This window comes from Lagopus leucura, unplaced genomic scaffold (genome assembly GCF_019238085.1).
Source record: "Lagopus leucura isolate 7727_CA_CO unplaced genomic scaffold, USGS_WTPT01 Super-Scaffold_100008, whole genome shotgun sequence".
Lineage (NCBI taxonomy): Eukaryota > Metazoa > Chordata > Aves > Galliformes > Phasianidae > Lagopus > Lagopus leucura.
Genome location: NW_024962265.1, coordinates 13,273,344 through 13,285,453, shown reverse-complemented (window position 1 = coordinate 13,285,453; position 12,110 = coordinate 13,273,344). Strand labels below are relative to the sequence as shown.

Here is a 12,110-nt window from a genome sequence, read left to right as displayed (position 1 = left end):
GTGGTAAAGGCTAGATGAGTGATTCTGATGTTTTGAATACCTACTGAAAAGCAATAGAGACGAACAGGTTATCAGCTTAACAATGGCTTTCAGGGAAAGATGCCCAAATGCAACTCAGAGCTTAAAGGTATTGAATGAAATGGCTGTAAACAGAAAGTATGCATTAAAAAGAGAGAAGGGGGGGGTGGGGAAAAGAAGAAAAAAAATCCAGAACCAAAGAGAAAATGATCTTTAGCCCTAAATGGTACTAGAGAGGCACATGAAGAAGCAGATCTGTAAAGGTATCTAGATTCTAATCCCTCAACTTCAACTTTTATATAGACATATTTTCTGTTGTTCTAATAATAGATATATCTGTAGTAAACTTTGTATTTTTAATGGCTATGACTGTGATGAGTAACACAGTGTTTTGAAAGAGAACAAGAAATCTCTGGACAATTCTAGCTCTGAATTAGACAAAGTTTTTTGTCATTATACTTCCTCACCTCTGTTAATCCAGGGATAGGGGTTTAATGTTGTTACTAGATTTGCAGACATTCATGCAAATTAATGCCAAAAATCTCAAAAACAAACGTCTTGATCAATCCATATTCCAAGCTACATTCGTCAGCACTTTTCACCAAAGGTGATCACTGCCATAATCACGGGGTTCCTTAACCATAAACGAAAAACTGTTGTGGCTGTAGGGAGGAACTGAAAGGGAACAGGGTCAGTGGTGAAATTAATGGGAAACAAATCAGGAGGACAAGATCACTGCAATGACAACACGCACCGATGTGTGGAATCATAGAAAAAAGGCCACAATACTCTCATCACCACTCCAGATGAAATTAATCCATACACTGCAACAGTTTCAAACTTCATAATGCACTGCACTTGATCGTGTGCTTCACACTACGATTACAAACCCATCACTAAAATCAGAATGGGAAAAAGCACTAAACCTTGTAGCCTGTGCACTCAAATTAACAGGTCTGAATGTCTACACTGACTTACACCTTGTATCCATCTTGACAGCAAAGATTCTGTACATCTTTTATTTACAGTATATGAGGCTTTGCAAGGAATGTTTTGTTTCCAGCACTGGGCAAGGCTTCGTTTCTTCCTGTCTGGTATGTATTACAGCAGACATGACATGTTAAAAAAATTACACTATGAAGAGACTACTAGTATTTATAAGAACCACATTTTACAGCTGCATCAGGAAGGGTCAATGCAGTGAAGAAGATCTCTGTAAAAGCAGGATGGTCTCTGGAACAACTCTGAGCAGGAAAGATCACGTTACTTGCTTTCCCTCCAGAATCTATTTTATACCACAATTTTCTTGTCTCTCCATTAAATAAATCTTCTCATATTTACCAATTGACCTTTTTAGCCCAGCTTAGCAACAAGCATTTTAGTCAAATAACTGGAACACTATGTTTAAGAAAGCTATTCTTGTTAACCTTTATGCCCTAAGCTTTCAGCTTCAAATTCTTGCTCTGATTACTTTTTCTTTTGTTTTTTTAAATTAATATCATTAAGTAGAGCAGCTTAAGAGGCAAAAACAAAAGCAAAAAACACTTTCTGTTGTTAGGACTTGTTTTGCACCACTCTACCTTCCATCAACCTGAGTTACAGTACAAAATAAGACAAGGCAGACTAAATTTAAACCTGGATTCTTCTGTTGTTTCACTCATTAATTTCACTCATTACTGTTTCCTCATTTTACTTGTGGTCTGTTAATCACTTTTCAAGCAGCAATGCTATCAGTGTGCCTCATAAGACAAGGATGGAAGCTGTCACATGGCTGCTGTTCAGCACATTCTGTGGAGCTGTGCCTACAACCTGCAGTTTACCTCCCACCCACTTCAGGCACCTTTGCCTGGTTACATCTGCCTTCATTTCAGACCTCCCACTTCTTTGTGCAGCATGGTATCAATTAAAATGCCAAACTAAGCATCTGATAGACACTGGACATTTGATTAACATCACATTTTTGACATGGCCCTGAAACTGTACCTCTAGCTTACTTGCTGGATCAGTTTATATCTGAATTTATATACTACACTCCCTAGCGACTGCAAACAGAAATTCTGTGTGAGTACTTCTTTTATTTTTATCACGAGATGCACAAAAGCTTGCAACAGAGTTCCAAGAATGTTAAAATAAAAAAAAAAAAAAAAAAGGAATTTATAAACATGAAGCCTTTCTTCCAAAAAACAAAACAAAACAAAACCACGCAATAAAACTGGACATGTTAAAAAAGTAAGAGTGAAGAGAGAACGGCTAGGAATAAACAATCTAGCTAAACATTTCATTCAGCACTATGACTGAGCACTAATCCATATGACAAAAATTCTATAAAGAAAAAGTTTGTAGTTACCAGTCAGGATCAAAACTGACATTAAGAACCTGGTGTTCAGTTCCATGACGTAAACAAGTCATCATTCCTATCCAGTAAGTAAAAGGGTTCAACCCTGGAAGGGGAGGGGCTGTCAGTACAAAATCTCTACACAAATCTATCTGGAATCAACCACTCCATCACTGATTGTCAAAGAAAATAAATAAATGGATATATTTTCCTTAGAATTATTGCAAGACTACCATTAATCCCCTAGCTCACATTTATGGTAGGAATGCCTACTTACAGCTGTGCATACTTTAAAAAAAATTAAAAAAAAAACCACATTTACCAGGCATATAACAACTCATCCACACATGGTCTTCATAGGGTTTCACACACCCATAACCATGGAACAATAAAAAAGTCCATGTATTCATTATTTATAATAAATAATACCTGTGTGGAAATAAATAAATAACACACTTTCTTCTAACTCACGTATATCAAGCCCTACTCTAGCAGCAGAGAGTTCCCTTTCAAACGGGTCTTCTTCCACAATGTATTCCCCCTCCTTCATTCACCACACGATAATCACTCACCTTTAAAAGTACCAAACTCCTTCGCAACTGTGTTCACTCAAAGCTCCAATGAAAAGCTCAAACTTGCTGGAGGAATAGTTATTCCATGGCATAAAAGACAAAGCTAGATCAATCCCTGGTCAACCTGATCTAGCTGTGCGCTTCCCCGTTACAGGCGAGTTGGACTAGATGACCTTCAAAGGTCCCTTTCAACCCTACAGATTCTATGATAAACTAAAACTAAAGGTCAACGTGTTCTAAATTTGCACTTTTGCTTCTCAAAAACACATGTACAAAGCAACTAGAATTTCAATTAAAAAATTCAGGACATATGTTTGGGGTGTATATATGATGACAGCAGTAAAGAGAAGTGAATGCTCCTCTGCTTGCGAGCGCTCTCTTTTATCTTCTTCCCTTTACTTCACTTCCACACTTTCTCCTTCCTCTTGTTTTCAGCTTTCCATTTTCCTTACCACACAGTGATTCCTCTTTTGTCTGTGTCCTGCCTTCCACTTTGCCTTCCCGTTTCTTTCATCACTGTCCTGACAAATGAAATTTCCAAATCTAGAGGTCATCTTTGATACCCGAAGAACAGAAATGGGGCAGCTGCCTGTACTTTGATTAATTTGTATTTTGTGACCTAAATGTGAGCTTTCCAAACCACATGCTCCAGATTTACAAGAGCAGCTAAGGCCAATGAGTCTGTAGAGATTCCACCATTTAAGGTAGATTTCCCTCAAACTGTGAGTTCTCCCTGGACAGTACTGAAGAACACAATGCAATACTTTTGCATAACAGACTGGGGATAAATCCTGTGATCTATATGTATTAAACCAAGCTTAACTTATAGACAGGTAGATGAAGTACCTGTCTGTGCAGGTTATAAACATTAAGTCATTACATTGCTTTTCTAAAACTTCAACAGGAATGGCTTAGATTGGAGAGGACCTTAAAGATCACCCTGCTCCAACTGGCTCAGGCTGCCCAGAGCCCCATCCAACCCAGCCCTGAGCACCTCCAGGGATGGGGCACCCACAGCTCTATGGGCAGCTGTGCCAGAGCCTCACCGCCCTCTGAGTAAAGAATGTCTTCCTCACACCTAACCTGAATCTTCCTTCTTTTAGTATAAAGTCATTCTCCCTTGTCTTAGCAACGTTCTAAAAATTGGTACTTTCTTAGTCCCACAGAAACATGTTTATTTTCTTCACTTAAAATAAAAAAAACAATCAATTTCTCCATTCATCCAAAAGCATATGGGGAACAAAGGGAAAGGTCTCTTTGGAAAACCAATGTCAGTGACTGACAAAGTTCTGGGACAATTCCTGAAGTAAGCCAGTTTTCCTTTAGAGCAGATATGATAGGTGCAAAAAACCGAGTGGTGCTGCGTAGATGTAGTGCTGACACTGTTTATACCTTATAATGTAATCATTTCAAACTCACACCAACAAAACTTTGTCTTTCCACACTTCCTGAGTTAATACCGTTCCCTTTTTGAGAGAAGCAGTCAGCCAAAGTCGGCTTCAAATTGTTTCCTTTGGAGAAAAAGAAGATGGAGATAAACTGAAACGTTGTTGGTACAGCTCATTTCTGTCCACGTGTTTTTGGATTTTTTCCTGCTTCTTTTAAATGCACAGAGACAAACGTTAACAAAACAACAGCCAGTAAATACACCAGCACTCACACACTTTTGTTTTGAGCAGGGACATGGAGATACTTTGCAGTGGAGGCTGCTATCATTTCAACTAAATTCTTATTAAAAACATTTATTTTAAAAAGCTGTTATAACAAAAGCACGCTGCTCATCTGCAATTACATATATATACACAAACCAGGTGGAGCCACGTGTCCTACTACTAAACTGCTAAATGCTTCCCATTACAAGATCACATTTACAGTTGCTTACAATTTTGTCAAACTAAGTTGTTGGACTGCAATTCTGCCAGGCAAAAAAAAAAAAAAACACCTGGGTCAGATTAAGGGGGGAAATAATAATACATGCATACATACACACACACACATATATATATGTATTTTTTTTTTTTTTTTTTTTGAGGATTAAACTGCCAACTTGCTCAGGCTTGCTTTGTGAAATAACTACTGGCAGGAAGTAAATGTTTCAGTTTGCTCCTGTCACAAATAACAGGAAGCATTATCTCAAGATGCTCTATCATTCTTCAGATTTCAAGCAAGGAATCAAAGCTCTGTGCTTTTGTGACCCTGTGCGTTGGGTCAGAGCAGCCAGTTGCCATCTCCTGACTGCCGCAGCCAATAGAAACAGCAAGGCACCATCCACTGCAACACAAATTCTTTTCCTTCTTTCGTTTTTGGATGCTATCTGCACCCCAAATGCCTACTCTGAATGGACATACACTGTGCTCTGAACCACACCAGAAACAACATGGAGACATCCAAGGAAGTATAACCTAAAACTTCGTCAGTGAGTGTGCCAGCAGCACCCATGCTCACACATTTCTGACAGAGACACACCTGTAACTGGAAACTCATCTTCTCTAAATTGCATCCTCAACAAGCCTACTCCAGTGAGGGTCTGACTTTTCCTTACAGACAAATAAATAAGGCATTTCTTGTATAGCTATATTTCTGCTGCAGGAGAATGGAAAAGATTAAAACATCATTCCCGAAGTTAGCTAAGCAAGCCCAGATAGCAACAGTTTCAGCTACCAGCCACAGTAACTCAGATTTTAACTTGAAAATACACATTTCTAAGAAATTCACATCTTTCTATATGGTCCATGACTGAATAACATCCTAGTACAACCCATTTGGTCCATCTCTTAATAAATTCTAGTACAACCTACACATTTTTATATTGCCTACTTGCTCTTATTAGCCCCTTTCTCTGCTCTACCTACCTGCTATCACTGCACATCAGACCTGGAGGAAGGTTACAAACTGTTAAATGTTTTCAGGTTTTATTTAATTTCAGGATAAAAAACAGCAAGTAAGGTTAGCAGTTCACACACATCACCACAATCCAGCATTGATGCATGCGAGGTTTTCCTCAATGCTCTGGCTTCCACAATTTCAAAAAATATGTATGAGCATTACAGATGTAGAACAATTCAAACTCAGTAAAGAAACCAATAGAACAGACAAGCCCCTAACGCTGATACTTTGAGCTAGAATACTTAGGTTTCACTTAACGGTGATATCTTCATATTTCCAGAGGGTAGATTTGAGAAGTACTCCTGTATTTTATAGCGTGAGTTTTCAGGGAAGGAACCCAAAACCACCGACACACCAATAGAATGTCACGGGGGAGGAGATGGACAGCTGAAGTATTTTCCACTTAAAATACATGACTATCCGAGGAAGAGCATCACCGTAAAACAAAGGGTAAACATGGGCTATCTAACACCAAACGGAACACCCAACGCAGCAGACAGCCGACATAAACAACAACAGCATTACTCCTAAAAGCATCATTCTGCTAATTCATATGGCAGCTAGGCAAAATACTACATTTTAGATTCGAGCAACTGTTTAACACAGCTGCTACAAATGAGGTGTGTTATTATCATCAAAACAAGGTACATGCCAACATGCAGGTCATCTGCAAGGGAACAAGGATCTTACTCAATATTTTCAAATTTTGTGTAATACCTTTCAATGCACACTTCAAACTTCCAAAAAGTTAAAAGAATTTGCTAAACAGGGGGCTCCTTTTTAAGTACGCAATATAATTCAGTCCTGCTCAATGTAAGTAACTGCTATTAGCAGTAACATGAATTAGCTGTGTTCGTGACTGGCCCTTCTACCTCCATGTAGGCCAAAATCTAAAAGGGAAAAAAATAAAGAAATAAAAATACTCCAAGACCTGAAAGTGACTTCCAAAGTAAGCAGCGTGTTCAGAAAGGGATAATATGAATATCCTGAACTTAAACAATGGCATTTCAGAGGTCACATAACTCCAGGTACCAATTCAGAACTACACCAAAATAACAAAGTTCTCCACAACAAAACTGCTTTTAAATCAAATCACATCAAGCAGAGTGGGGAACTGATCTGACAGGCAGAGAGGACCTGAATATGGTTGAATTTGTGGATCACGTATGACTCCTGAACCCGAGGACAGTATTTTTTTCTTTTTTTAAACAGCTTATGCCTCGGCTTGTCATTTGTAAAATGGAATACCGCTTAAGTATCTTCCAAAATGCATTTCAAGGACAAAATTCATGCTGACAGAGTTCAACTGCAGCATTTGTAGGTATTCAGAAACAAGTATTGTGGAGGGGGGAAAAAAAGACAGACAGACAGAAAGACAAGTTGGAGACAGCAGCAATTACAGCAAACTCTCAGCAACATCCTGTTTGAATTGGCAAATTAAGGAATATTGTCAACATGACATTTCAAGCACAGTGCCTCCGCAAGAAAAGGTGCTGCTACCAGGACTGAGCTCCTCCCCAGTTTATTTCCTACAAACTTCTCAAATGTGTTTTCTTCTGCTGCATAAAAGCAGTACAGAAATAGGACAAATTGACTATACAGGACCAGTCTGACTATGCACGAAAACCAAAAAAAAAAAAGAAAAAAAAGCCAAAATAGAAAATGAAGGTTGATCCTCTAATTTACATTCAAGAATTGCTTCTTACAGAAGCTGAAAAGAAAAGCATAAAATAAGTATACTTCTGAATTGCTATTTAAACTCTTGAACAATGATTTAAGTACAAGGTTTTATGCCTTCAGTTATTAACAAAAAGCTGAATGCACAGTTATGTCACCTTAGCAGCAACATACAACAAGCAAGCATACAACTGGAATTTAAAATACACACTACTGCAGAATGTGCCCATACATAAGCACAGGATTAGTAACTGTTGACTATAAATTACTCCTTAATTCACCTCCCAAGTAGTTTCACAAATATTTCAGGTTTTGTGACTTTTAATGATCAATTACTCCAACTGGCACGAATTATAAGCCAGGATATAATTAAACATTCAAAATAAACTAGGCTTAAAAAATGTGATATTTTAAATATTTTTGGTCCAAATGCACAAAACAAAGAGTCAAACTAAGTCATTCTTAGACGTCCCTTAATGAAAAAGCAAGGTCGCAACAGAATGACTATCAGGAAAATCTTGATTGTGAGCCCTTTAATGCACCCTGTAAACTTTTACGTATGGCACACACAGGCCAATAAGGTCAGGCTCTATTCCTGCACTTCGAGGTCTCCATTCACCAATGAATAAGAATCTGCTCAGTATCACAGAACTCACGTCTGAAAACTATGCCTGGTGTTAACGAGCTACAGTATTAATTTTATTCTTCCACATTATCACCATTTCATTTTCAAATAGAGCACATTTCCAGAATTCTACCCACCTCACAGACAATGCAGTCAGCATTAGAGTTCAACATTACCATGTCAATCAGGAAACCCTGTCTGACAGATTCAAATTCCCACTGAACACACACAGCACAGCCGCAGAGAACAGATAAAAAGAATGCTGCCTCTCTCACAGCACAAAGCATTTTAAAAACTTACCTGATCCTTAACCATCTACATTTTTTTTTTCCTGATGAAATGCACTCATTATTTTAAAGACTGCACTGATGCTCCCCTAGAAGGCAGCTGGTTTCTGCGCTCTGCTAGGCAGAGTTACCTCTAGCACAACCTGAGGCGATCCGACAGGGCAGACTTCAACTCCACAAACCAGAAGCCCACAAACAGGGCACGCTGTCCCCTCGGCCCAACCCTTCCTTCCACCATCCTCCTCACCACACAAAGGCCACATGCTGGGTGCCCTTCAGACAGCCGTGTCCCAGCCCTGGTCTCACTCCATTGCGCCCATTGACAGCGTCTACCTGGAACCCATCTGCCCCACGAAGGTGCACACAGGTGTCACCCTCCAAAGAAGGTGGCATGCTGCACACGCTCCCTGCCGCCCTGGTGGCTCTGTCAGCTCCGAGGCCCTCCCGCGTGCAGAACTGACTTTTCAGAAGACATCAGGTTTCGAATAGCGTTCTACTCTAAGAAACACGGTAACCAAACGTGGGAATGCAGCACCTCGCCCATCAGAGGTGCTCTCTGAGGTAACAACAGCGTGCTACCGGACTAACAGAAAACGCCGATTTTCTCCTCCAAAAGAGGAACGGCACGGAACGCCCCTAGGAGGAAGCCTTCATTGGGCGTACCACAGGCCTGCAATTAGGCACGGCCGCGGCAATGAGAGAACGACCGCCGCGCACCTGAACAAAGGGCACAGCCCCACGGCCGGAGTCGGGCCCCGGGAGGCGGCACCCCTCGGCCCGGAGCGGGCGCTGCCGGCACCTCATCGCTGCGCGGCTGCCGCTCCCCGGCGGCGCTCCGTTCGAGGACAATGCCCGTCTCCCGGCACACGCTCTTCTCCTCCCGCCCCGGGCCGCCCCGCACCCGGCGGACCCCTCCCCGAGCCCCGCCGCCTCCGCCCTCCCCTCGGGGCCGGCAGCCCTCACCCGGGAACCGCTGCTCCTCGTCCTCGCCGCTCTCCGAGTCGGTCTGCATGGGCTCCTCGGCGAAGTTGACCCCGCGGGCGTCGGGGGGAGCCCGGCGCGGCGCTTGGCCCCGGTCATGGCCGGGCGCTGGGGTGCCCGCCCGGCGGCCGCTCGCCTCCTTCTCCTTCGCCGCCGCCCTGGCCGCCGCCGCCTCCTCCTTGAGGCGCCCGAAGTACTGGAGGGCGAACTCCAGCAGGTCCGCGGGCTGGCTCCGCAGCACCTCCACCGTGAAGCCCTGCAGCAGCTCCGTCAGCCCCGCCGGGATGGAGATGCTCATGCCGGGGCCGGCCGGGGCGGGGGGGAAACAGGGGAAGGGGAGAAGCGGGGGCCGGAGGTCCGCGGCCGGGGTCGAGGCGGCGCCCGGCGGGTGCCCCTGGGCGGCGCAGGTGGGAGCGGGCGGGGGGTGGATCCGCGCTGCCGCCCGCGGCTCGTGGCAGGCGGCGGCCGCAGCCTCTCTCTCCGCTTCGCCCCACAGCCGGCGCGGCGGCGACAGCGGCAGCCCCGTCCGTGACTGAAACCTCCCCGCCCCCGCCGCCTCCTCCCCCCGCGCCGGGGGAACCTCGAACACATGTGACCCGGGAAACCATGACAACCTCCCGCCGGGGACTGCGGCCCGCAGCGCGCCCCCACCACCCCCCGCGATCGGGAGGAGCGGGGTGTGGCGCTCCGCTCAGGCTCCGGCCCCGCCGAGGGGGTTCCGCCGCCCCGCGGAGCCCTGCAGCCGCCGTCCCTGCGGTATGTCAATGCTCGTTGCCGCTGTGCTTTTTTTGTGGGCCACGGGCAACCATAAAGAGATTCCCGTATCGCTCGTATGCGTAGATACGCCATACGTTCATAGTCACATAATTTAGGAAGCGCAGTGTCAGAAAATGCCTCCGGTCAGCTGACTGCCTCAAGGTCCACGAACACCACATCTAGAGAAAGAAACGGCTGGAAAAAACAAAAGTTCCATTTCAGCGTTGCCGGCCCCGTGCCCTGAGCAGGTGCTGCTGTTGCTGCCGTGCACTCAGGGCTGCAGGCAGTGCCCGCGGGCCCGCTTTGTCATAGAGCTCTGCTGAACGCTCCTCTGAAAAGGAGGTCCTGGGAAAGCATGAAAACCGGTTTGTAATCATGCATGTTGGGATTATAGAAACACGGAATCATTAAGGTTGGAAAGACCACTATGGTCATCCAGTCCAACCATCAGCCCATCCCCACCACATCCACTGCACCGCATCCCTCAGTGCCACATCAACACGGTTCTTAAACACCTCCAGGGTCAGTGACTCACCCACCTCCCTGGGCAGCCTGTGCCAGTGCCTCACCACTCTTTCTTGGAAGAAATTGTTCCTAATATCCAACCTGAACCTCCCTTGGTGCAACTTGAGGCCATTTCCTCTCACCCTATCACTGTTACATGGGAACAGAGGCCAACACCTATCTCCTCACAACCTCCTTTCAGGCAGTTGTAGAGAGCAGTAAGATCTTCCCTGAGCCTCCTCTTCTTCAGGCTGACCCATCCCAGTTCCCTCAGCTGCTTCCCACCAGACCTGTGCTCCATATCCTTCACAGCTTTGTTGCCCTTCTCTGGACACCCTCCGTGGCCCTGACATCCTTCTTGTAGTGAGGGGCCCACAGCTGAACACAGAAATTTCTGTCAGCCCTGGGTTTGTGTGCAAAGTGAATCAATGGCCCAAACGTCCAAGCTCAGGAAAATTGGAAACTGATTTTACTGGACACTCACCATTATTTCAGATGCCCTGAAATATACTTCAAAGGGACTCTGGGTGAGAAAAGTGAAAAATCAAGTTTGTCTCAGCAAGGAGATGCTGAATGATGTGGCTTCAGCAAGTAACGACAAGAAAATGCAGCAATCTATGGTGCTTTTTTCATTCAAACTATGACCTCGAAGCCATTTTTAATTGGATGCACTTCCAAATGAAGCCACAGTTCCCTCTGGAAGCATTTTTCCAGTTGCGTCTGCCTCATGAATTTGATGTCATGAGCCTGGCAAACCAGTACAGTGAGTGATCTGTGTGTAGGGGTGATACCACTGCTCTACAGCAGGTGAAAGACACCTCTACCAACAGAGCTACAGGACACTGTTCAGCAGTGTCTTGTGCCTTGCTTTCTCTCTGTGAGAAAAGCCAGTATGGAGCATTTACTCAAAATGAAGTTCACAGCTATTTAGCACTGCCCAGCCTGAGAGAGATCTCCATAACCACACTAAGTCCTGAAGACAGACCGTGAGCACACTCTACACTGCAGAAGGCTGCTCCTCCAGCAGGCTCTGGGAATGCTGCAGCTTTCTGCTAGTGGCCAAGAACCCTGGTTGCAGCCAAGGCACAGTGCCAACATCACATCAGTGCTGTAGTTGCTGCAATGGGAGCTTCCTGGGGCCCTTTATGGGAGCCAGCAGGAGATGAGCAGAACCCAGACAGGTGACCTAAATTAGACTGAGGGTTATTCCATACCTATGTGATTGCAGGTAGTTGGCTTAGGGCTGACTCCTGCAAGATGGGATGGGATGGGATGGGATGGGATGGGATGGGATGGGATGGGATGGGATGGGATGGGATGGGATGGTCTTACGTTGCTGGTGGGCTGCTGGCTTGCTGGCCAGCAGGCAGTTAAATTATTAGTTAGGCATTGATCAGTGAGTAATTGCATTGTGGAGATTACATATATATAGCTATCATCACATTTTTTATTATTATTATATTTCCTTG

At 44.5% G+C, this 12,110-nt stretch overlaps 1 protein-coding gene across 3 annotated transcripts in view; it reads right to left on the bottom strand.

The window, feature by feature from the left end:
* Positions 1-9,724, bottom strand: part of PRKAR2B (protein kinase cAMP-dependent type II regulatory subunit beta) — an 82,085-nt gene extending 72,361 nt beyond the window's left edge. For 2 of the 3 annotated variants that reach the window (XR_006179256.1, XM_042872833.1), the window contains exon 1: positions 9,364-9,720. Coding sequence is in view for 2 of the 3 variants with exons in the window: in XM_042872833.1 (XP_042728767.1) it covers positions 9,364-9,679 (316 nt within the window). In the remaining variant the exon portion in view is untranslated. Of the gene's footprint in view, positions 1-9,363 lie in introns of all 3 variants that reach the window. The other variant, XM_042872834.1, reaches the window with a different exon arrangement.
* Positions 9,725-12,110: the final 2,386 nt, after the last annotated feature.